Raw genomic sequence first — 27,241 nt, forward strand, 5'->3', positions numbered from 1 at the left:
ATTACCCATAATTTAAAACTGTTAGGAAGCCTGGAAAAATAAGAGGTCACAATAGAAATTAAACCTTCTTTTGGAGATCTTTTAGCTTAGAGCAGATCAAATCCGCTCTGTTATCTATTTTCCAGAATTTTCACTCCAGTACTATAGTCTTTATATTATTATTTTTGTTATTATTATGCAGTGCCCATGTTGCTTCTATAGAGCCTCAATTAGAGGGTCCAAGTTATATAACCATGGGGATAATATAGCACCACTAATTAGACTTGAAGTGAGGAAACTGTAGTGTAATGGCCAAATCCAGCCCTCAGTTAAGAAAGGTTTTTATATTTTAATGATTAGGAAAAAAATCAGAAAAATAATAACATGTGATGATATAAACAAAGTACAAAAATATAAAAACATAAAATTCATATAAACATACAAAATTCAAATTTGAAGACCTATTTAAAAATTTGTTTTGTATTTTTAACACATTCATGTCCATTCACTGCTTTATTGTCTACAGATGACTTTGGGTTGTATGGCCCACAAAATCGAAAATATTTGTTCTTAGCCTCTTACAGGAAAAAAAAAAAAAAGAATGCACACCCCTGTACCTTAAAGCCCTTACGATTACTATACCAGTGCCTTGAGGATGTGGGATTGAGGGGCAGACAGAAGGCTGCTGAATCTCTAATTTTTTATTTATCAAGAGTTCTTACTTCATTGAGCTGATATTTAAGATTTTGCTGATTCTGCATTCCTTCTGCCTCCCCTCTCTCCAAAATGTTTGAATACCATGCAAATTACAGACTGAAAACTGAAGCTCAGAGTATGAAAGTGCTTGACCCAAAACTGCATAACTATTCAGTAGCTGGAAAAAGAATCCAGATTGAAATTCCCTATTGCATATTCCTTCTTCTATGAGTTAGCTTAGTGTGTTCAAGGGAAGAAAAGCTTATTTATTACGTGCCAGTTATACTAAATATTATTTCACTCAATTTTCACATCGGTTCCTGGAATTTTGTTTTGTTTTGTTTTTATTGATTTGAAAGGCGGAGAAGAAACATACATACATACAGAGAGAGAGAGAGAGAGATCTACTGATCACTCCCCACATACCTACAACAACTTGGAATAGTCCAGCCTGAAGCCAGGAGATGACTGTTCAATTCAGGTCTCCCATGTAGGTGACAAGGATTCAAGCAATTGAGCTGCCTCCTAGGATATACATTAAAAGAAAGTTATAACTAAAAGCAAAAGCAGGAATTGAATCCAGGCAATTGGAATTGAAATGTCCAAGTTGCGTTTTAACTGCTATGTTAAATGCCTGCTGCCATAAAGGGTTTGGATGTCTAAATTTGTTCATTTGGAAGTTTATAAGTTCATGCAGTAGCTGAGCATCTATGGAGCATCTACTGCTGAGGATCAAATATTGTTTTTTTTTATTAATTATTTTGCATTATGTGACAGTTTCATAGGCTCTGGGAATCCCCCCACCCCTCCCCCTCCCCTCCCCCCTGGTGGATTCCTCCACCTTGATGCAGTATTACAGTTCAAATTCAATCAAGATTCTTTCCTTGCAAACTGATATTCTACCAGCTCTAACTTCGGACCAGAAATAGTCTCCCCAAGAAACTGTTCAACCCATCTGGACAATAAGTAGCTGGACTCTATATGCTTGGTATATGTTTGCAAGGATCAAATATTCTTTTAACCATTGGAGGTGTAGCAGACAACAAAACCAAAACATGCCCCTGCCTTCTAGTCTAGATTGTAAATCTTACATCTAGCTTTTTAAGCTTAAGCATCTCACTCAGAATTATATCAGGGCACCATCAAATTTCATGTTCAGTTCTAACTGACTGCAAAAACCTTATAACTTTCTATAATGTACTTATCCACCTCTGATCATCTACTCTCCACTCCTCTATCTAATCTGTATCCACCCACTGGTTCAATCTTCCATGCACAAACTCACTCATCACCCCATCCACCCACCCATCCATTAGATGTATTTATTATTCACTTACAAACTTTTGGATGTTGACAATACAGCAAGTATCCTACCTTTCATTCGTCCACCTGTTGTTAGTAACATCACATAATGGTTAAGAGCATATACCATGTGGATAAGAAATCGCATTTACTTTTACCATATTGGTTACTCATTACTATGTCAATTAATTCCATGGTGATGTAAATTTTTGCTGATGGTATGTTGGAGCTTTTAATTGATCGGGATGATACTCTGCTGGCTCTGTCTTCAGACCAGCGAGGGTATACCTAAGAAGCCGTTGAACTTGACTAGACAATAAGATGCTGGACTCTATGTTTGGTATATGCTTGCAATGGGGGAATCTCAATTGAACTTGAGCTGTGGTTATGCAACAAGGTGGAGGAATCCATCATGGTGGGAGGGTTTGGGGAGGGGTGGGGAGAATCCCAGTACCTATGAAACTGTGTCACATAATACAATGTAATTAATGAATTTGAAATAAAATTAAAAAAAAAGAGCATATACCATGGACCAAAGATTCTCTATAGCTGAATATTTGCTCTGGGTACTTAACTGTGTGGTCTTGGGTGTCTCACTTGACTGCTCAATGTCTTTGTCTTTAAAGCTGGAAAGATAGTAAGTAGTGTACACATATTTTACATTGCAGTGTACGGACTGTATGAGTTGAATACATGAAAAACATCTTAATTAGTTCATGGCACAGAGAAGTTATGCAATTTTGCTGCTATTATTTTTACATTTCTCTCAGAGTCACGGCCTAACTTAATTTCCTCAGAAACGCAGCTTCTTGTGCATAGGAACACTGAGTAATCATGTTACAATCCTCAGGGTCCTTTCAAGATAATATGAGAAATTTATGTCAGTATTTAGTAACAACTCAATATGTTCTCTCTGTCTTTTAATACATGCATGACAAAATTTATGTAATTATACTGAATAGGTTAATGCATGCACAGGGTACAAAACTCAAAGCATAAGAAACATAATGTGGTACATAGTAAATGCCTTTCCTTTCCTTGATTCTGTCATCCAGCCATTTGCCACAGAGACAGCCACTGTCATCAGTCTGTTACATGTTCATGTAAGAAAATTCTGTCTTTACAAGCACATATGTGTGTGCACATTCGCACATGCACACACATTTTCTTTATGTAGATAGTACCATATCCTTACAGTTCTTTATAAATTAACAGTGTCTTAGAGATTATTTTCTGTTAGTGAATGCAGAGATACTTCCTTTTGTATGACTACATAAGATTTTATTGTCTCTCCTATTGAGGGCTGATTAAGTTTTCAGTCTACAATGCTTCAATGGGTTTTAACATATCTTTTAAAAAAAGATTTATTTATTTTTACTGCAAAGTCAGATATATAGAGAGGAAGAGAGACAGAGAGGAAGATCTTCAGTCCAATGATTCACTCTCCAAGCGGCCACAACGGCCAGAGCTGCGCCGATCTGAAACCAGGAACCAGGAGCTTCTCCCAGGTCTCCCACACAGGTACAGGATTCCCAAGGTTTTGGGCCATCCTTGACTGCTTTCCCAGACCGCAAAAGGGGAGCTGAATGGAAAGTGGGGCTGTCAGGATTGGAACTGGCACTTATATGGGATCCTGGGGTGCATTCAAGGTGAGGATGTTAGCTGCCTGGCTGCCACACTGGGCCCTAAGCAGCCATGATTTTTTAAGATACTATACATAGTAGGCTGAGATATGGGTAGGTCAAAGAAAAGTGTGAGTTTGCCTTGAAGCAGCTCAAAATTAAGTAGGGGAGAAATAATCTGGACTAAATCATGTAGGAGGTAGCAAAAAGATGATGTGAGAGTACAGGGAAGCAAGAGCATGATGGGGCAGGGTTTCCAAAGATCAGACAGGATTTCCAAGAACAGGCAGCATTTAAATTGTACTTTGCAGGTAGCAGAGTTCGCTTTTGGTGTTAAGTACGGATGGCAGGTGTGGCATGAGTTTTTCAAAGCAGGAAGCAGGAAGTAAACATTTAAGAAAGAATCAATGTATGAAAAGGGAGCATGTGGGTGCTCTGGTGTGATTGGAGCCAATAATTCTGGAAAGATGGGTAGGCACCAGATAACAATGGGCTTGTGGCGACACAAGAAAATAAGCTTCTGTTTGGGACACCTGCATCCCATTTCAGAGCTCTGGTTTCAGTCCTGACACCTCCACTTTCCATCCAGCTCCCCGTTAAAGCACCTGGTAAAGCAAAAGATGGCCCAAGCATTTTCCATCCAATAGAAAACCTGATTTGGAGTTCCTGACTGCTCACTTAGGACTGACCTAGCTTTGGCTGTTTCAGGCATTTGGGGGGTGAAACAGTGAATTAAATATTTCTCTATCTCTCTCTTTCTCTCTCTCTCTCTCACGCACACATGCACACCCACAGAGTGAATTTCACAAGATGAAAATAAACAGTTTTTCCTAGTGTGTTTTAAATGTCAGGCTCAGAAGCGCTGCCTGGTAAGACAGAAAATGGCAATGTGAAACATAATAGTGTAAGATTCGTTTAGTGACAGACATGAGGGACTGGGAGAAGAGGAAGGATTGCACTTGACAGCTAGAACAAGTTACACAGATTTCACCCCACAATAGAGGGCCTTAACTACTCTGACTCATATTAATGTCTGTTGTGTACACTCCTTTTACCTTTTATCAGATAGAGGGATCTTCCGCTGCTGGTTCACTTCCCAAATACTGATTAAAGGCAGAGCTGGAGCCCAGAATTCAATTCAGGTTTCTCATGTGGGTGTCAGGAACCCAGGTACCTGAACCGTCACCTGAAGCTTCCCATTATCACGAAGTTGGATCAGAAACAGAGTATGGAGTTCAACCCAGGCACGCTGATGTGGGTTACAGGCATCCCAAGCAGTGGTTATGCTGCTGGGACAAATGCCTGCCCCATGCTATGTAAATTTCATTGGAAAAAAAAAAAATCAAGTCAGACTGACCTGGGCTCGACTTTTGCTTCTACTATCAGTTATAGTTATGTGTCATTGCCCAAAATCACTAAACTTTTCTGACCTTTAGGAGCCTATAAAATGATTCTTGAGAAACGAGAATAAAATTTTGATTAAGTGGACAGATTAGATTAGACATAACTTCATATGATTAAGGGGGCTATGATCTGATACAAGCAACCTGAGGACCCAGGAAAGCCAATACTTAGGTTCAGGTAAAGTCATGAGAACTAGGAGATCTATTGGTATAAGTTTCAGTCATATAGCTTGTAGTCTCACAGCCCGAAAACAATCAATGTTTTAGGTCAAATCTGCAATGAGAAAAGAGGATATCCTGTCTCAAGTATTCAGGCAGGAGGAGTTACATACCTTTCATTCTTTTTGATATAGTCAGGCTCTCCTCAATTGATTGGATAAGGCACACCTGTGGCTTTATTTAGTCTAATGATTCATGTTAATCACATTCAGAAATACTCCTACAGATACATTCAACATAATGTTTGACCAAATATTTGAGTATCCTATTGGCCAGTTAATGTATTAAAATTAACCATCAAACATCCTCACATGTCTTCCAAGCAAACTGTGAGAAGCTGAAGAGCTAGTACACACACATGGTATAGGATTGTGTGCACTCTGCTCCTCTGGATTCATGTGGGCAGTGATATTTAGTCCTGAAATGCCAGAGGAGCATTCATGCTCATGATTAGGATAGGACCTTTCTCATTGCCCTGAATCCACACGTAAGAAAATCAAACAATCCCTCTTGTCCAATCTAAGTCACTTAGATTCTCTGTTCAAGGAGAGACTGGGGAAGGCCTTCAAACTGCCCCAAGATAAGATGAAAAGAGCTGCTGCTTAAAAGAAAATTATATATTTGTTTTTTTTGGAAAGACAGATTTACTGAGAGCAGAGAGAGGAGAAAGGTCTTCCATCTGCTGATTTGTTCCCCAAAATGACTGAACAACCAGAGGTAAGCTAATCAGGAGCCAGGCGCTTCTTCCAAGTCTCCCACATGGGCACAGTATCCCATGGCCTTGGGCCATCCTCTGCTGCTTTGCCAGGATATTAGCAAGGAGCTGGATAGGAAGTGGAGCAGCCAGAACACAAACCGGTTTCCATTTGGGATGCCAGCACTTGCAGGTAGAGGAATTATCCTGTTGAGTCACTGTGCTGGGCCTAAGCTGTTGTTGTTGTTGTTGTTGTTTTTAAGATTTATTCATTTTATTACAAAGTCAGATATACGAGAGGAGAGACAGAGAGGAAGATCTTCCATCCAATGTTTCACTCCCCAAGTGAGCCACAACGGGTCGGTGCGCGCCGATCCGAAGCCGGGAACCAGGAACCTCTTCCAGGTCTCCCACACGGGTACAGGGTCCCAAAACATTGGGCCGTCCTCGACTGCTTTCCCAGGCCACAAGCAGGGAGCTGGATGGGAAGTGGAGCTTCCGGGATTAGAACCGGCGCCCATATGGGATCCCGGGGCTTTCAAGGCGAGGACTTTAGCCGCTAGGCCATGCCGCTGGGCCCTAAAGCTGCTGTTGTTTTAAAGTATTTATTTATTTACTTACTTATTTATTTGAAAATAATTACAAAAAGGGAGGGAGGAAGAGTGAGAAATTTTCAATCCATTGGTTCACTGTTCATTTGAGCACTTTGGAGCTGGACCAAGCTGAAGCCAGATCTGAATTCCCTCTGAGTCTCCCACATGGGTGGCAGGGGCCTAAGCATTTGGGCCATCTTCTACTTCCTTCCCAGCACATTAGTGGACAGCTGAATTGGAAGTAGAGCAGCTGGGATTTGAATCAGTACCCATATGTGATGCCAGTGTCACAACAACCAGGTTAATCTTCTGTGCCACAATACTGGACCCAGAAGGGCTTCTTAGGATGCATAGCTTTAACAAATTTACAAACCATGCTGCTTTTATTTTGTGCATGCATGTATGCACATGTGTGTATGTGTGTGTTTTGCAACCTGAGTAGTTCTGCAAATGATTAAGTTGCCAAGTAATGGAAACAAGTTTTTTTTTGTTTGTTTGTTTGTTTTAGCTATCTGTAAGACTGCCTGTTGCCCTGAGGACATGTCTTGTGAAAGGGATTATCTGCCTTTCCTGGCAGTTACATTTAAGCTGAATCAACTGTGTACAGATTTTAGAAATAATCTTGACACGTTTGGATTACAATAAAAAAATAGACAGGTTTGTGGTGAGTTGAGGGAAGGTAGTGTAGATAACATGCATAAAGGCCTTCAAGATGAATCAGCTTGGTACAATTGAATGATAGAAAGAAGGCCAGTGTAAGAGGGAGCATAAGGAGACAGGGAGCTCAATGCCATGAATGGTGCACCAAAACTTAGGCAGGAACTAACTTACACAGGATTCAAAGGCAGTGTTGTAGAGTGGTCAGTAGCCCAGGCATTCGAAGCAAGTTGTGTTCAAATTCTGACTGTCATATCTTAACTATGTGATTGAGCATGTTATCTAGTCTTTTCTGTTACTTCGGTTACGCTCTTGAAGAACTGGGAATGATATTAATTCTGTTAACTATACTGTTGATACTATCCATAGTGTTATTATGAGAATTAAGTGGTGTTCTTGGCAGAACTAGGCACATAGAAAGTGTCATTTGTTCTAAGTATTATAGAAAATATTTGAAGCAGTGAAGTATGATAGGGGTTACTTTGTGACCTGAGGAGATAAGTTTTGTAGGCTATATGAAGAATGGATTGAAAAGTACAAAAATGAAGATTAGGCTCAATGCAGGTTCGGGTGCTCAGCCTATCAGTTAATATGTCCCGTATTGCAACATCTGGTTTCAATACTTGGTTCTGGCTCTTGCAGACTAGCTAGGTTGCAGTTGCTGTAGTTCAGACTTTGGGAGGTCATCGTGATGGTTCAAGTGGTGGGATTTCTGTTCCTGACAGAGTAGACCTGGATTGATTTCCTGGCTCCTGGATTCAACCTGGACCTAAGCCATTAAAGGCATCTAGGAAATTAAGAGAGAGGATGCAAACCATCTCTCTCTCCCTATCCCTCTCTCTATATATTTTCCCCTCAAATATATTTTTAGAAAGGAATTCAGTCAGTGGAGTTGTATAAAAGAGAACAAATATAAATTTTGGAAATGCAATCAATGGGACTTGCTGTTAGATTGACTGAGAAGGATATAGGACTGGCAGGAAATAAGGTTAACCCCTATGTGTTTCTGCCCCTGGCCAGCTGTGTGATTTTGGACAAGTGACTTTAAATATATCACTGCAACTATCTGTGTATCTAGATACATAGTGATATATATCACTATATGTCACTCACTCTCCTCCATTCTTATTGGGAGGAGATCAATCTTGATTCTGCTGAGATCTTTCACCCATGTTATGGAGGGTAAACGGCAAGAAGGTTCTTGATTTTCATTTCTTCAGCTACACGTTAGTCATTTAGTAGCGTGTTATTTAACTTCATGGTGTTGTTAATTTCTTTTTTCTTCCTGTTGTTTTTGTTTTGTGACTTTTCATTTAAGGGGATGTATAATAGCTGTATAATGGAGACTGTCATATCTAGTAACATGTTATTTAAGTTCATGGCATTGTAAATTCCTATTTTTCTTTCTATTGTTGATTTTGTATTGTGACTTTTCATTTGAGGGGATGTACAGTAGCTGTGAAATGGAGACTAACATATTCAGATGTGAGGATACAATGTAGTATGCATTTCTACTTCCAGACAAAGATGGACTTACGATGAAACCGTTTACTATATCTTGACAATAGGATTCTGGACTCTCTGCCATTGTCCATGCCCACAATGATTGACACATGACTGTTTATGAAGAACTATGCTTTCGTAATGATATAGAGGAACTAGGTGTGTGTGTGGGGGGATGGAAATTGGGGCTGGGATAAGGGAACTACCAGCAGCCTATGGAACTGTATCATAAAATGATGATGACGATGATGATAAAATGCAAAATGTGAAAAAAAAGAAAAAAAATTAAATGTTATGTATGTTTTATGAAACCCTTCATAGAAACATCCAGATTAATGTTTAACCAAATATCTGGCCAAAGATTTGGGACGGTGTTGTGCTTAGCAGTTAACATGCTTCTTAGGATGCCTGTATCTGGTATTGGAGTGCCTGGGTTTGAGTCCCGGCACTGCTCCCAATTTCAGCTTACTTCTAGTGACTACCCTAAGGCTCAAGTTTGGGCTTCTTACTTACATGGGATATGTGGTCTAAATTTGTAGCTCCAGATTTTGCCCTGACCCATTCATGTATGTTGTGGACACTTGGGGAATAAATCTGTGGATGGAACGTCTCTCTTGCTCTCTTCCTTTGCAATGAATAACCATCACACATTATATATGAAACTGGAACAATGGTAATACTTGATCAGTGATACTATTGTTGTGAAGATGAAATAGCATCAGTATGTAACACATTTGCCTCAGTGTCTCTCACATAGCAAGGGTTCAATTAGTTATAACCATTTTTATAGTAATAGCCTTTCACATTGGTTTACTATTTTGCATTAAAAAGGAGCTATAGGAAAATGGGGAGACAGATACATCTTCCATCACTGTCCCCCACCCCCATCCCGCTGCCGCCAAACAGCCACAGTGGCTAGGGCTGAGCCAGGCAGAAACAAGAAACTACATCTTCATCTCCCACATAGGTACAGAGGTCTAATCCTTTGGGCCATATTCTGCTACTTTTCCCATGCCACTAGCAGGGAGCTGAAAATGCTCAAGTTCCCTGGCAATAAGGGAAATCCAAATTAAAACATCAATGAGGTACCACCTAACGCCAGTAAGACTGGCCCACATGAATAAAAGCACCAACGACACTTGTTGGCGAGGTTGCGGGGAAAAGGGAACCCTACTCCACTGCTGGTGGGGCTGCAGGCTGGTACAGCCTCTATGGAAATCAGTATGGAGAATATTCAAACAACTCAAATTCAACATACCGTATGATCCAGCAATAGCACTCCTAGGAATATATCCAGAACACTTGTTCTATGAGAAACCAACATGTACTCCTATGTTCATAGCAGCACAATCAGTAATTGCAAAAACATGGAAACAACCAAAATGCCCATCAACAGAGGATTGGATAAGAAAGCTATGGTTCATCTACTCCATGGAATACTACTCAGCTATTAAAAAAAACAAAATGCAGTTCTTTGTGGCCAAATGGGCCAAACTGGAAACCATAATGCTAAGGGAAATGAGCCAATCCCAAAAGGTTAAATACCACATGTTTGCCTTAATTTAAGATGATATGATGTTATGTATAACATGTTATGTTTTGAATGTTATATGTTGTGTATAAACTAAAATTGAAGTATAGGTGAGGTGGTCACAGAAGGTGGCTGGGAACCCGCATTTACTTTTAACATATTGGTTACTCATTACTATGTCAATTAATTCCATAATGATGTAAATTTTTGCTGATGGTATGTTGGAGCTTTCAATTGACTGGGATGATACTCTGCTGGCTCTGTCATCAGACCAGAGAGGGTATACCTAAGAAACCGTTGAACTTGACGGGACAATAAGATGCTGGACTCTATGTTTGGTATACGCTTGCAATGGGGAAATCTCAACTGAACTTGAGCTGTGGTTATGCAATAAGGTGGAGGAATCCACCATGGTGGGAGGGTTTGGGGAGGGGTGGGGAGAACCCAAGTATCTATGTAACTGTGTCACATAATACAATGTAATTACTGAAGTTAAATAATAAATAATTAAAAAAAAAAAAAAAAAAAAAAAAAAAAGAAACTATCAGAAGAAAAAAAAAAAAAAAAAAAAAAAAAAAAAAGAAGTGGAACAGCCATCACAGGCAGTTGCTTTATCTTTTAGACCATGATGCAAGGGCTGCAGTTTTGCATTTTCAAACAGCTATGAAATTCATTAACACATGCAATCCTCAAAATTGTACCCTTCTTACTTAAAAATTTAAAAATATATCTATTTGAGAGAGAGACAGATGCAGATGTAGAGACAGAGAGTTCTTATTCACTATTTCTTTGCTCCTCTCTGCAATGGTAAGAGCTAGGCTGAGCCAAACCTTGGAGGTGAGAACCTCAAATTCTGATAACCCACGTGGGTGGTAGGACCCAAGTTACATTGCTTCCCATGTGTGTATTATTAAGGAGATGCAGTCAGGAGCCAGAATCAGGCACTGAATTCAAGTATTTAAAATGTGGCACATGAGCTTCTTCTTCTTTTTTTTTTTTTTTAAGATCTTATTATTATTGGAAAGCCAGATATACGAGAGGAGAGACAGAGAGGAAGATCTTCCATACAATGTTTCACTCCCCAAATGAGCCACAACGGCCGGTGCTGCGCCGATCCGAAGCCGGGAACCAGGAACCTCTTCCAGGTCTCCCACATGGGTGCAGGGTCCCAAAGCATTGGGCTATCCTCGACTGCTTTCCCAGGCCACAAGCAGGGAGCTGGATGGGAAGTGGGGCTTCTGGGATAAGAACCGGCGCCCATAGGGGATCCCGGGGCTTTCAAGGCGAGGACTTTAGCCGCTAGGCCATGCCGCCGGGCCCGGCACATGAGCTTCTTAACTGGTGGCTTAACTTCTAGGCAAAACACCGATCCCTCTTCCTACTTGAAAGTTGGAGAAACTAAGGCTGGAAGAGTGAAGTGTTTTTTTCTACACAGTTGTCTCCAAATAGATTTACAGTAAGAAACAAGTGTACAACTCCTTAATAGCTCCTTAGGCATTGGTCTTTGTTTACCAGGAGTGGATGTTTGCCTGGCCTTCTTCATTCCAGAGGTGAGAACCAGCAGTAATAAGATTGTGTATGCAGTAAATCTTAAAAACAAGGCAGCATAAATTTTGTAGTAAGTACAATCCTAAATGTGCTGGAGACCCATTTAATTTAATCTTCCCAACTATCCTATAAGATAAGCACACTTTTTGAGTTGAAGAGACTGCCAGATACAGTGTGAAAGACTGAGTGACTCCCAGGTCGCCTTCTGAGAAGATTCACATTACGTTTGCTCCTTCCACTCTGAACACTGTGCATTCCAAAGAGGGTGAAAACTCTGGGAAGCTTTTTGAGTATTTGGATATGTAAAATCAATGAGGCCTGGCAGAATACTTTTTGCATGCATTGCAGGCAATCTGAATGTCTCTGGAATGGGTGAGTGAAATGATGGTGATCCAGGTATCACCTGTAGCCACCAAGTGCCTTGGAGCTGACCCCAAAGAAGGCAAAGGTTTGTGTAGCAAATGTTTCCCTTGACCTGAGTAAAAGATTGATAAAGGGAATGGGCTGAAATAAGAAGCTTCAGAAGTTCTTCTTGAGAAAATGAATTCTTCCAGATACCAGTTTACCCATAGATAAAATAAGGGCTTTATCGCTTCCTCTACCATTCCCCTTAGTGTGTATGCATGTGATATTTTTTGGCCATCCACTATATATCAGGCAATGTTCTAGGCACTGAATTATGAACAAAGCAGACAAAAAATTCACTCTATGATGTAAAGGATATTTTAGTAGCAAAGATATATGCTAGGTGAATTATTAAATAAAATATATGCTATGTTAATTCTAATTGCTAAGGAGAAAAAAGCACAGCAGGGAGCAGCAATAAGAAATATGTGTGTGTCGGTAAACTTTTAAATTCCTGTTTCCTGCTGTACTTCCTTTGTTGCCTTGAGGTTGATACTCAATAAATGGCCACAGTATTTAGAAAGCTGTGAAGTTCTATTTAAATGTGAACTACTGTTAGTTATTCCTGGGGGATTAATTTTGCCTAAGTCCTTATTTACTGTTCCCTTCTCCATCATCTGTATGGTGCAATTCCCAGAGTTCAGGCTTAAAAAAAGGGGGAAAATTCAAATTCTAGGCCTGACCCTGATATGGCAGTTTCTTACAATCCCAAATGTATCAAGCTATATAGATTCTAAAGTACTTTTCCCAGAATTTAGATCTTAGGGCTCCTAATCCTTTCTACTCCTGCATGAAACTTTGGGAGTTGTGGCAAATCATATTGCTTCTTAGATAAGAAGCATTGCCCTCCTATAAAATGGAGATGATGAATCTCTTCCCAGTGAGCCTCCTTGGGCTGTTGCGAGGTGCAAGCAAGGTATCTGGTATGAACTTTGTAGGTTTGATGCTTTTGCTTAAACATTTTTTTTTTTCTTGTAAGCTGGGTGTATGTGTGGAGGGGGAGGTGCGCGTTAAGCGCTGCTGCTACTTCCTTTTCTTGCTGACAAGCAGCTGAGGGGAGCGGAGGCAGTACTGATCTTCAGCATCTCCTGGAAACAGAAACAGTTACATGGAAATGGCCTCTCACGATGGAGTGGCAACTACTGGTGTGCAGTCCCCCTTTGGCCACTCTGCTTTTTGCAAAGTGGGAACTGGGACTCATTTCCTGACACTTAACAGTTAACACAAATGGCTCATGGTCTTTTAAGATCTCCACTTGCATGTCATTTGAAATGCTGGCTATGGGAGTGGGTAGCCTTGAATAGGTAAATTTTCATTTAGTACTGTTTTTCTATTATGACAATTTTTTTCACATCCTAACTGAATTTGTCTTTCAATAGAGCGCTTCCAGATCTGTTTTCTCATCATCTCTTTGGTTGATATGATCTGTGTGTTCTATTTATGACGAGTAAACTGAAGCTCAGAGAATACTTGATTTGTCTAATATTAGGGACAGAGATTGGACTGAAATCTTTCAGTAATAGTATTTGTTAGAAACCACTTAATTTCACTAAGTGCTGCACATTGTTTTAAGTGCTTTACATATATTTTGTAAATACTCTCTCATGAACAAGCATATGGAACTCCCTGCTTTGCCAATGAGGAGACTAGGTGGCTGAGAGTCTGGGGCTTGTTGAAAATGAGGGGCAGACTGAATATGAAGGCATTCTACCATTTCTCCATTTTAAAGATGAGAAAAGTGAGACTCAGGACAATAAATAACCTAGGGTCACATAACTAGCAACACACAAGGTTAACACTGAACTTTACTAGGCTGTCTTTAACACCGATGTTCTTAGCCTTCAAGCTATATTACCTCAAAATCTGCTAGGGCTGTCCCTAGATGGGCTAGTGGAAGGTGTTGATAGGCAGAGACCAGACAATGGGAAAGAGAGAGGAAGGGAGGGAAGAAGGGATGGAAGAAAGGAAAGAAGGAAGGATGGAGGGAGGAAGGGAAACTGACTCTGAGTTATTAAGTCTACACAGCAGATTTGACATTTTTAATTTAATTTTGAATAGATAATAAAAGAAAAAGAGTGCATGAAGCAAATGTTTACTCTTCATTCTTCAGAGGTCACCAGCTCAAGAGCTTATTAACATAATATTTCCAGGGGTTTTTAAAAATTGAGAGGCAGAGAGGCAGACAGGAGAGAGATATACAGCGAACCTTCCATTGGTTCACTCCCCAAATGCCACTGCTGTCCAGGGTTGGGCCAGGCCAAAGCTTATTATACTCAGGGATTCAATCCAGGTCTGCATATGGATGGCAGGGATACAATAACTAAATCCATAGTCTGCTGCCTCCCAGGATCTATGTTAATGGGAAGCTCGTGTCAGGAGTTGGAGCCAGTTGTGGAACCTAGGCACTTTGATATGGAACATGGGCAGCTCAACCCGTGTCTCACGTCTCAGCCCAAACTTCCACCCGCTAGAGGTTTTTTGTTTTTTGCTTTTTTAATATAAGCGTGCGCTTTGCTGGCTGCACAAGAAAGAAAAGCACCGGCCAAGTACAAACAGGTCTTTATTAAGCAAAGAGAAGTCCATTCCTGAGTCTTTCCTGTACAGCGGAGGAATGAACAGGAGAGGATGGGGACAGCAAGCGGGAAAGACAAGCTGGGTGGCAGAGACAAAGGTTTTATACCCCCAATGACATGGGTGCTGGCATCAGTCCTGCTTGGGCCCTGATAGGGCAAGAAATGTTGGCCCTTGTCCATCATTGGCCCGTATGTGGCCTTGGCTGCCTTTGGGGCATGCCAGATCGCTCGCTAAGGTCATTGTGGTGTCCACCCACTTCCTGTAACTGTGGTAACCATCAATAAGCATATAAATATATATATATTATTACTCCTTTTTTCCACACAAAATTTGTATATCTTATCTACTAATCTCTTGCAGTTCTCACCTAATATTTATTTGAAATCACTCCTTATCAGTCTATGGAGAGCTTCAACAGTCTTAGCAGGGCCTTAACATTTTTCAGCAAGCTTTCATCCATCTTTGTGTCCAGCACACTTATTTCTCTTCTTTACCAACCTTGAAGTGGAGCTAACCTTCATAATTTTCACCGAGGATCATATTGGTGATTGTCTTTGGACTTTTACAGAAATACAGTTCCCCGAAGTCGGTTCCTCAGTCTCCTTCTGATGCAAAGTATAGCCTTTTGCAAATTTCCTAGCTTAACTAACCCACTTTGTCTTTAATTTGTTTCCTGTCATCTGCCTTCCTACTAGCCAACTTATCTGCTTATCAATATAATTCTTGTTAAGTATATCTCTAACAAAACAAAACACCATACTTAATTTGATGATGAGTAATCAGTGTACTGAATTCCAGTGGTTTGCAATTTAAATGAAGCCTGGGCATAGAAGCCAAAGAGGCTCGAGTCATGAGGCCCAAGAGTGGAGCTATATAGATTATGCTCCAAAACTAAACACTGGATCCTGCGATGGAGAGAAGTCACTGCCCATCAAGTCTTACAATTACACAAGATTGGCTTTGTCTACCTCAAAATAATCCTGACTGAGCCTGACATCCTCTTTAGGGACATTTAGAACCTTGCTCTTTCTCCACCATTCCTCTCTCTGCCCAGAGTAGATACAGATGTACTGACCCACTAGCTTACTTGAAATAGAATTGAAATAAGCCCCCAAATAAATGTGAAATAGTCTGGAGATAGATCTATGCCAAGAACAGGAGGAAACTGCTATTCCTAGGTCTTTATTTAGGTATTTATCCAGCGGCTAGCCATTTGGGGGCAATAGGGCCAGTATTTCTGGAGAGAAAAGCTTCTGGATGGGGGGTTACAGTGGTGTCTGGGTCAAAAGGGAATAGAAAATCAAAGAGTTTCTGAAATTCTGAACTGATAATGCAGACCTTTTAATCTCTTGGCTGAGTTCTTACTAAGGAAGGCTCTTGGGGTGGGGAGGGGCAAAGATTGGGATTTACAGGTTGCACCAAATAATACTTGCCATCACAAACTTCCTCAGCATCCCAGGTTGTGAGTCAGCAGGGCTTATGCCTTTGTATTCACTCGCTCATTGATTTAGTTAGTCATTAAAAACATGTTTATGGAGTTCTAAGCTCTGTTTAGGACCTAATAATACAGCAACAAACAAGTCCAACTCTGCCTGCATGGGCCATACCTCTTTATAAAGACTGCTAATAAACTACTACACAAAGAATTCTATGCACGATTGCAAAGAATAAAGAGGCTGTGAGGGTAAAATGAGACAAGATGGAACAGAGTGATATGGTGGCACAATATTAGAAAAAGGAGGTCAAGGAAGGAAGTTTCTGAGTAGGTAAGAGACTAAAGATTTTACAGTGAGAAGAAAAGTCTTCAAGCAGAGCCAAATTCTTAATCCTTTAATTTCTTCCTTAAAATTTCATTTCTACTACACAATTGGATGCAACTGAATTTGTTAAGAGTCACCATCACCCATTGCTCAGTGTGCCACTTAAGGCCAGTTCCATTCCTGCCACACCTTGGGCAAGACAGTTGAAGATTCAAAGCTTTATTCCAGTTTTCAACCAAGTCAAAAATCTCTGAGCTTTAGAGAACTTGAAAGATTTCTCTCAGGTTATACAGCTTCCAAGAATCAGAAGCTGACACTTCATCCACTGTTCTTTTCACTTTGCTCCTGAAGGTATGTGGGAACACAGCAGCACATGTGAGACCAATGCTCAAAATAAAAGAAACAATAGTTTCACAGCATTCCCTATCCACTCTCATCTGAATGTGTGTTCTGAGTAATGTATACAAACTAAAGACCAACCAGCCTGGGGAGGGAACTGAAAACCATGACACAAGTGGAAGAGCTTGAAAAAAACTGATCACAAAGAGAGAGGGATTGGGATTTGAATGTATTATAGATGTCTTCAAGCACTTAAAAAGACTATTGTGAAGAGAGACTTGGATTTTGCTTTCATGTCCCCTCACCTTTTTTGACATGAGCCAGAATGTTGTACTCTACCAAATGGGCAGAAGCCATAAGATAATGGATTTCAGCTCAAAAGGAATAATGGTGATATAAGATTCAAAATGTTTCCTGTTACTGAAAATATTCCAACAAATTGTTGGATAAAACGTTGTCAGGTATAGTGGAGAAAAGGAATGGTTTTTGGAATCAGATATCACTTCAAATCCTGCTGCTGCTCTATTCTATTTGTATGACTATGGACAAATGATTCTTACTGTCTACACAGTAGTATCAAATCCTCATTCCTGGATTTCTGGTGAAAATTGAATATAATAGCTTATTTAAAGGACTAGCATTGTGTGTGCCAAAAGTAACTACAATTATTTCCTCTTTATCTCTCCTTACCTTCATCACATGTGCTATAGAGAGGATTTCTACTTAGGGAGGTTGGGAAGTGATGACCACTTTCTCCCTTCTGAACAGAAAAAAAAAAATCTATGATTCATTCTGTAATTGTCAATAGCTTTATTCATTATCTTACTGTGCTGGGACACTTGAAGCATGCATTTAAATTATGTGCATTATTGTATTCTCTTCTGGACTATCAGCTTCTTGAGAGCTTCTCTGTGTTTCTCAATTGTCAAAATAAGTGCTTATCAAGTAGCACTGATTTTGTAGGGGTGGTGACATCTATGATTAAAAATTGAACTAAATGGGATTTTTTTGTCCTTGGGGAGCTCTCAAGTAGAATTGATATGCTTAATTATGCAAGAGTCTCTAGTCATACCTGTAGCCAAGACAATGAATAGATAGGATTCAGTGTGTGCCTGTGGTAAGCCTCAGTGAATATGGAGTAGCTGGGATGGTAGTTGAATGGTAAATAAATGAGTAGCAGTTGGAGGAAGACAAAACACAAAGATAGAATTTTTCTTGAGAATGCTTCCTGGCAGAGGTGAGTCTTTGGGGGCTTTACAAATATGGGAAGCAAAAGATAATTAGGAACTGCCTTGTCTCTAACAGAAGGCAAAAAATTAATATTGGCATCTTATATCTGAGGTTTTGGCCTCCATGATCCACATTAGGACTTTAAGAGTTTATTTTCCTTGTGATCCAACAGAGGTCAGATGCTATTGAAAGATGAGACATAAGTCAACTAGTGACATCAGTATAGTTCCTTGTTTATGAGCATAGGTTCTAGAACCACACATTCCTGGTTTACATCTAGACTCCAGCACTTACCAGCCATGTGATCTTGGGTAAGCTATTTAATTTCACTTTGTTTCATTTTTATTATGTATAAAATAAGGACAACAGTATCTGCCTATGGATTCTATATGTAAATACTACCTTATTGTGAGGATTAAAAAGAGCTGATATGATAACATGTCAAAAAGCTTGTGAAAAAAATGCATTTCGTACTCAGTGTAAGGTGCCACTTAAGACACTCAAATGTCATGTTGGAATGCTGAATTTGAGTCACAGATTTCCTTATGATTCCAGCTTCATGCTAATATATGGCCTAGGAGGCAATGGCTAATGATTCAAGTACTAGAGTTCAAGCCATTCGTGGGAGACCCGAATTGAGTTCTGGACTGTTAGCTTTGTCCCATCCCAGGCAGCTGTGGACATTTGGAGAATGAATCAATGATTGGAACATTTCTTGGTCTCTCAGTGTTTCAGATAAATGCATAACAATTTTGAGAAGGCTAATTGGGAAAACTGGAATAATAAGATACATGTTTTGGGGTAAAGTTTTCAAATCCATCCAGTTTTTTTTTTCATAATATACACTTCCCAAAGAATTATTTTAAAGTACCCTCCACATATGTAAAAGGCTTAGAACAGTGTTTGGCAGAAAGCTATTACCACCATTTGTTAAATGAGAGTCAAGTGCTGAAAAACGATTTGACTTTGAAAACATTCTGTCATGGAGTGGTTATCTCCTCCCTAATGTCTGTAGTGTATCTAGTGATATCTGGCTGAAAGACATGGAGAAACTTTCTAACAACTAAGATTGTTACAAAGATGAGGGGATCTTCATCCTTGAAGATAGAGTTGGCCTTGGAATTTGACCAACTAATGGGAATGTTGTAGAAAAGATTGAAGGAACTGGGGTAGTTCTAGAGAGTCTCTGATTCCTTGATACTTGTTAGTAGGAATGTTGGTTCTTGGGTCGAGGTATTGCTGCTCCTAAATTTTTTTTTTTTTAATTGTAAGTAGAATTGAGTTTCACCTAACTCAAAACGCTAATCTGGGCTGGTATGAAATGCCATAATCCAAAGCCTGAAACAAGTTAAAAAATACTTTTGAGATTCAAGATACAGGGTTTTACTTCCCACAATGCTATGTAATCTAGACAGGTTGCTTCCTTTTTCTGGTAATGGTAACCTGGAATATGAGCTTTTAGATGTTCTCTATGGTCCCATCAGGTCTTGCTTTCTGTGGTTGGAACATTTAATTCTTTAGGTGGGAACAAGAGGATGAAGGCAACATTCATGCACTCTATAGGTGTTTATAAAGCTCCTGCTAAGTGTCAGGCATTGTACTGGGCAGGATAGTGAAAATAGTTAACAAGATAGGCGTGGTCTCTGTCCTCATAGTTCGTAGTCCAGTGGAAGATAAAAACAAGAAAAATAGTTAGAATGCAGTTTACTAAGTGTTTCAAGGGAGCTAAACTGGTTTTATGAGAAAGGAATAATATCCAAAATATTTTGGTTGAGAGTGCACCAGAAATTGCATTCTGGAGGGAGTGGCACTTGAGCTGAGCTTTGTGATGGAAGCTGGAGGGAGTGAACAACAGTTTACATGGGCCCTGTAGTAAGAGAGCCTGGTGAGTTACCAGAACCACTGTGCTTTAGGTTCTGCACAGCTGTAGCAGAGCCATTGAAAGGGCATTGCCTCAGATGAAGTTTCTTTGGAAATCCCTTCAACTGAACTGCTGATCTCAGAACCCCAACCATGAAGAGACTGTGCCAGCCAGTGGATTCTGAATAGGTTTCATCGCAATTGGAATGGCGAGACTGGCAGCAATTCAGACCTGTTGAACTATCAAAACTGCTTGAGCAGGACCCTCGGAGCATGCCTCACATCGGGGACCTGGGATGGGAGGGAGGCTGGGTGGGGCATTTCCCTTTGTCTCTCCACTGAACACAGATACAGGGGAAAAATATTAGTGTGGAAACAATGGTATTACCCACTTTCCTGTAGCCCTTGACCCTTTGTACCCTAATCAACTAAGTAAGATTATTTTTAAAAAATTAATTAAAAAAAAAGAGAGGGCATTGCAAGAGCTGAGGTTAGAGACACCTAAGGACACCATACTGGCAAGCTATTGTGTGTCATATTGCAGAATTTGCCTTAAAGGTAGTTAGGAACAATTAAAGGTCTTTGGGCAGAGGAGTTGTATCATTTCAGCTGCAGAAAATGGAACACTCTAGCATTTTTCGGTGCAAAAAAATTAGTACAGAAAATCTAATGCTAATAAAATATGTGGAAAAGGTGGAGGTTGAAGTTATAGACCGCACCTTCAGGAATGACACCACAAACACTGCTAGAGTACCTGCTATGAGGCATCAGGACCTCTTGAGAGCAGGGCACCTTATCTGTGATCTAGGAAACAGGAAGCTGCTATCAACTTAATTGTTAGGTAAAGTTTTACCAGACTTGCCAGGTCCACAGTGGCAAAACGAACAAACAACCACATAAAACCCCAAAAACTGAAGTCCTATTCTCTGGCTCAGAAAGTGCTAACACCCCCACACATTGTGCTCCTCAACAGAAGCCATACAGATGTGGCTTCTGCTGTTCCATCTCCTTCTAAATATTGCACGTGTGTATGACTGGCAAAACTGTATCACATCAGGCCCGGCGCAATAGCCTAGTGGCTGAAGTCCTAGCCTAGCACATGCTGGGATCCCGTATAGACACCAGTTAGTGACCTGGAGGCCCTACTTACCATCCAGCTCCCTGCTTGTGGCCTGGGAAAGCAGTCAAGGACAGCACAAAGCCTTGGGACCCTGAACCTGCATGGGAGACCTGGTAAAAAGCTCCTGGCTCCTGGCTTCACATTGGCTTAACTCCAGGTATTGCGGCCACTTGGGGAATAAATCAGCAGGTGGAAGATCTTCCTCTATTTCTCTTCTCTCTGTATATCTGACTTTCCAATAAAAATAAACCAATCTTTTAAAAATACTATACCACACCTAGAATTTTAGCTGCAAAGGAATCTGTGACATGCCAATCAGTTGTAGTTTGTGATTTTTAACCTTTCAGCAATGAAAGAAATCAACCTAGAAGAGAGTCACGTGGACCCATAGCAAAGAGTTTATAATGTCTACTGCAGGACTGATAAGACCAGCATTGCTTCTGGGAGATGATTTGGGCAAGAGAAAAGCAGCTGAATTGGAGAAACAGTGTAATGACAGGTCAGAGGGGATGTTACTGGCAACAGGGAGATAATTAAAGGGACGAATGAGAGATACATTAAGAAGAGAAATCAGTAGGATCTCAAGATTGGCTGGATATCCAGTGAGGTTGCAGAGATATAGGACTTACAGATATCTTGCTGGTTTTTAGGTTTTTTAGTATGTGATTGCCATTCTAAAAAGACAAGGAACTCAGAGAAAGAAGGAGGTTATCTTTCATTTTGAATTTTATTGACTTTGAGGTGCTTGTGAAATATTCTGGAGGAAATATCCAGAAAGAAATTGGAGCTGCGTTTTTGGAATTCAGGGGAGCTGCCTGGGAGTCAACAATAGAGGTGTGAATGCTTTCCTCTGGTACAAGCAAGTACTTGTGCCTGATTTGTCTGTTACTGGTATCCAGTTAACTGTTGAATGGAAGTACCACTTCCATTCAGTAAGAGCAGAGAAGTTATGTGGAGAGTCGGCAAGGCAAAGGATGATTTCAGAGAGAAAGAATTCAGCAATGGAATCAACGGTGAGGTAAGTCAGGAAAGATAGGAATGGAAATTTGGTCATGAGATCTAGATAAAGTTAGTCCTTTGCTTTCTAAGTATAAAAGGTTCCAGGTTTCTAGGGGATGGTGAGGACAAAGCCAGGCAGCTGTGGTTCGAGATTTTTTTTAAATAGCAGAAGTAGAAGATTGAACTTTTGAAGACAAGAACAATATTGCAGATGCTTACATTATGGTATTGTCCTCATCACCAGTATCTGCCTTAGCGTTATCTACGAAAGTGGCTTTCAAACTGTTTTGACCATTATCTGCTCTAGTGAGTACATTTTTATATCATTCTCACTACATTAAACCAAAGTTTCATGAAACAATAACTACCCTAACTATATGGACATTTCATGTGAACGAAATCATACAAAAGCCTTTTGTGTGAGCTTTCATTTTGTAAATTTATTTATTATTTATTATGATAAAATAACTTCATTAGCTGATGGACAACTGAATTACTTCCATCTTTTGGTTATTGTGAATAATGATGCTGTGAACACTGATGTGCAAGCTTTTATGTAGACATGTTTTCTTGTTCTATATATACTACTTTGAACTGGAATTATTCGATCAAATGATAACTCATATTTAACTTTTTGAGGAACTTTCAGACTGTTTTCCAAAATAGCTTTACATTGCCAATAGTTGTATTAAAGACGGTGCCAGTTTCCACACAGCCTCCAAGACATGCTACTTTAAAAAATATATGATAGCCATTCAAGTGGGTGTAAAGTGGTTATCTTCTTACAAACAGTTCTGTCATGAATATTCTTCACTCGCATTTCCTACATTTGATTTGAATTTCCCTGATGGCTAACCACATTAAGCATGTTTCTGTGTGCTTATTGACTATTTCTTTGGAGAAATGTTCAGATCCTTTGATAATTTTTTAATTGAGTTAATTTTTCTTTTTATGATGTTCAAGAGCTCTAGACACAAGTCCTTTATCAAATATATGATTCACAAATTCTCTTTTGCCCTTTGAAGTACAAATGTAAATTTTTTATGAAGTACAATTTAGCTATTTTTTTCTTTAGTTGCTTGTGCGCTCAGAAAACTGATTTGAGAAGGCGACAAAGATCAAGCCAGGGACAGCACTCATATGATTTATTCCCCAAACGCCCATAATCTCTGGGTTTAAGCCAGGCTAAAGGTAGGAGCCAGAAACTTGGTCTAGGTTTCCAAGTGGCTGACAGGAGCTGAATTACATGAGCCATTGCCACTGACTCCCATGGTCTGCATTAGTGGAAACTGGGGTCAGGAACTGGAGATGGATTTGAAACTTGGGTATGTGGTAGGAGATATGGGTATCTTAAGCAGTGTCTTGACTGATAGACTAAATGCCCATATTTGTTGCTTGTATTTTCATATCTAATAAAGTAAATCCAAGGTCACAAAGATTACCTCTATCCTCCCCATCTTTAAAAGTCACAATATCATTATCACTTCTAAACAATAATAATCCTTAATGTCAGTAATAAAAATATGTTCAAGTTTCCAGTTGTCTTATAAGTATCACAAGTGTGTGTGTGTTTTTTTTTTACATGTATCCAAGTTCTGAGTCAGTTAAACTCTTTTCTTCCTGTTAATTCATAATAAACGGGTTGTTTCTGTAGTTTAACAATCTGAATCCTACAATTTGGATTCCTGTACTGTATTTTAACCTGTTCATTTGTATACTTTGTGTTCTATAAATTGGTCACTGGATTTAGAATCTTGGTCTCATTTTGAGTTTGTTGTTTGTTGCAGGAAGAATCATTCGTAAGACATGCTATGAGCCAAAACTTACGAAGTGAGGACTTTTTTTCTTTTCAAGATTTATTTTATTGTTATTTGAAAGGCAGAGATACAAAGAAGAAGATAAAAAAAAAAAAAAGGAGAGGTCCTCCACTGCTGGTTCACACCCCCAAATGGCTGCAGTGGTGAGAGCTGTGCTGGTTTAAAGCTAGATGCTAGGAGTTTCCTCCAGATTCTAAACGGCATCCACATAGGATTCTGGCACTGCGGACAATGGCCTCAGCAGCTGTGCCACAGTGCAGGTCCCAAGTGGGAACTTCACAAGGGTTAATTGTATCTTGTAGGATCAGGGACCATTTTGCTTATGACCCACATCTATTAAGAGTTTTCAGTAATCTAATTAGGATGGATCACTTGTTCAAGCCTTAGATTTTTAGAAAATGGAAATTCTTATTCAAGTCTGTGGTATGTTAGCAGTTCAGAACTTAATTCATTCTGTCTGTGCCCAATTCAGTTTCCTGCCTCTGTCTACATTATCTGTCTGTTAACTCTTATATGGGCCTAGAATGTAAGATCAAGCAAGGTACTGAGCAGTGTTCTAGCCAAAGAAGTCCTTGGTTCTTGTGAGCCTAGGGAACTACTGAAATGCTATGTGTTTTCCTGAGTGTTCTGAGGTTTCACTGAATTCTCACTATAAGTCTAAGTCTTCAAGTAACAGAAAGGAGGCAGAAGCTCATAAAGGCGAAAGAGGTTGGCCAAAATCCACACAGTAACCTTTAGGTAGGGCTGGAAGTAAATCTGAAAGCTTCTGGTGTCTACTTCTGTCTCCCCGCTCCCTTGGTTCCAGACAAGACTCACAGAGCACCAAAGATTACACGCAGATTTCAACTTGTTAGAGGTTTCCCCAGGATGAATATTTAACCCTTAGCTCTCTTTCTTTCCTAGTACCCTGCATGCTCAAAGAGTACAAGGTGTAGTCTGAAGAAACCATATTTAGGAAACGAATTTGTCCAGGCGAGGGAAGCAATATCAGACAAGAGCAAACAGAATTGTGTTTTGGATATTTTGTGATGTTCATGTGGTTCTGTCCACAGCACCGATTTAATTTTTGCAGCTTATTGTGAGTTGGCAAAGAGCAAATATCTTTGCTTCCCTCTTGCGCACGGCCCCAGAGTGGCTCCCACGGTACCTTTTCCTCTCTCATCTATCCCTGTTTTTTCCATTTCCTTTTTCCTCTCATTCTCCTCTTTTTTCATCATAGCCCCTATCTCTTCTTCCTCTTCGCTGCCTTTTCTTTCTCCTTGGTCTCCAACCCGTACCTCCCCCGCCCCTTTCTCCGCTAACCCGTTCCTTTTGATACCTCCGTTTTTCCTGGCCTGTTCTCTCCTCCCTCCCTCTCTATATCACGCTTAAGCCACCCCCTAACAAGCTTCTCACCCCTATGCCAGCACTGATGGTGGGTGACTCCCGCACATCCGGATGGAGCGAGTCAGCTCCTGGAGCCTTGGTCCCTCCGATTGGCTGCCACAGCTAGCACGCTGGGAGACAAAGCGCCGCTGCGGCACCTACTATTGGCTGAGTGACTTGTCAATGGCTTTGTCCGTGCCTCACGCAGGCGCCCGGAGTCTCTCTGTCAATAAAAAGGCAGCCTACGGGGTGAGGAGGGGGTTGGGAAAGGAGAGAGGGCTGCGAGGCAGGGATTTAACGAGTGGCTGGCAGCCTGGAGCCCCGCGAAGACAGCGAGCAAGCGAGCAAGCGAGCGAGCGAGCGTAGGAAACCGAGCGAAATAGACAAAGTAGGGGGGACTGAGACAAACCGGTAGCCAGGCAGGCGGACGGACGCACGCCCGGACAGACAGACTGAGCAGGTGCCGGAGAACCTCTCACAGGTTCCTCCCGCCTTTCCCTTTGAAAGCCAGGATTTTGCCTTTTCCGAGAGAGAATGCTGGACTCTGCCGACTTCAGCGCAAGCTAAGATTTCTCAGCTAGGGAAGAAAGATCAGGCCGATCCTGAGAGGGGGTGAAGCAAGCTCCCCTGTCCCCATCCCCCTCCCCTCCCCCTGGCCAAACTCCGGCGCCAAACCCAGCCCTTCCCTAACCACCCGACTTCCTCGTCTCTTTTCTAGCATGGTGGCTGTATGGACAGTCTGACAGAACAGAGACTGACATCTCCCAATCTGCCGGCCCCCCACCTGGAACACTACAGTGTTCTGCATTGCACCATGACCCTGGATGTGCAAACTGTAGTCGTTTTTGCCGTGATTGTAGTTCTCCTGCTTGTCAATGTCATACTCATGTTTTTCCTGGGAACGCGCTGAATGGAGTCCAGCCATCTGAGTTGTCGCGAACTCTCGCTTTGATTTCATCCCGAGAGCCACCGAGAACAAAAAAAATACCAAGAGACAGAGAGAGATAGGGAAAGAGAGGGAGAAAAGGAGCAAGCTTTCTTACTCTGGGGGGAAAGCGTTTTGAGCTTCAACATGGCCTCGCTGTGATATGTATGACGTTGGTATATTATTTCTCCCTAAAATCTTTTGTCATGTCTTGTCTTTTAAGTATGCCTGTGAGTGTAGTTGCTTATTGCTTGAGTGAAATTGTTGGTTAAAAAAAAATGCTTTCTATTTAAGTGCATGCATGCGGGCATTCTCCATCTATGTGACGTTCATGGAGCAAGCTCTGTGTCCTTCAACAGTGGCTTTGCTATTTGTGGTGTCTTGTCAGCTCAGTTTCTTGAAAGCTAGCCTTAAAATCCACCAGGGAATTTTAGTCAAATTCTTCTCTTGCCATTTGGGTTTGTTGGGGGAAGGGAGGAGGCGGGGTTTGTGGAAAGGCCTGATGAAATTTTGGCTTTGTACGAAAGACAGTCTTGCATTGGATGTTTGAAGGAAGAAATTTGATGCAAATAATGGATTTAGTTTCTAATGGGAAGCAAGAATTTGAGAAGTGACGCGGTGGAGTGCATGAAACTGGCAGCTGGTGACTGTGTCCTCTGAATCGCAATTTGCTGTCCAGGGTTCACAGTTTCCAGTTTGGAAATAAGCCACCTTGAAGAAATTTCTTGTAGCGTTAAATGTCAATTTATTTTGTATCACAGGACAGGGAATAAAATCATTCTATGATATTTTGAATTGGCAAGAGAGGGTTTTGACCAGAGATGTTTGGATTTGTTTTCCTAAAGATTGTACCCCCTGGATTTGAGTTTGGAGGTTTTTTTCTGTGTATCCTTTAAAAAAAAAAGGCCAGTTATTTCACTGGCCGTGGGAATCATAGTATTTGGATGTGGTACCTTTGGGGTAATCTCATTTGCTATGGTCTTCTTGAACTGCATCTTGAGTAGGACTTGATAGCACTAATCAGAAAGTGGCGGTGTTATCTTTAATGTCTTTATTTATTGCTTTTAGGTCTGAAGGTTTTTTTTCTGATTGAAACATTC

General features: G+C 40.6%; 2 protein-coding genes across 11 annotated transcripts in view; both read left to right on the plus strand.

Annotated features, from left to right (window-relative positions):
• ARHGEF9 (Cdc42 guanine nucleotide exchange factor 9) overlaps positions 1-27,241 on the plus strand; it is a 312,355-nt gene that overhangs the window by 144,877 nt on the left and 140,237 nt on the right. The window contains exon 1 of one of the 10 annotated variants that reach the window (XM_004595191.4): positions 25,482-26,317. The exons of 5 other annotated variants lie outside the window; for them this stretch is intronic. In XM_004595191.4, coding sequence (XP_004595248.1) covers positions 26,309-26,317 — 9 coding nt within the window. In that variant the 5' untranslated portion in view covers positions 25,482-26,308. Of the gene's footprint in view, positions 1-25,481; positions 26,318-27,241 lie in introns of those variants that run through there. 4 more of the 10 variants (XM_036497945.2, XM_036497954.2, XM_004595194.4 and 1 more) reach the window with 4 other exon arrangements.
• Positions 25,947-26,338, plus strand: LOC131478516 (uncharacterized). The gene has a single exon (XM_058658592.1). It carries the CDS (start codon positions 25,947-25,949, stop codon positions 26,124-26,126), a length of 180 nt encoding a protein of 59 aa, XP_058514575.1. The 3' UTR covers positions 26,127-26,338.

This window comes from Ochotona princeps, chromosome X (assembly GCF_030435755.1).
Source record: "Ochotona princeps isolate mOchPri1 chromosome X, mOchPri1.hap1, whole genome shotgun sequence".
Lineage (NCBI taxonomy): Eukaryota > Metazoa > Chordata > Mammalia > Lagomorpha > Ochotonidae > Ochotona > Ochotona princeps.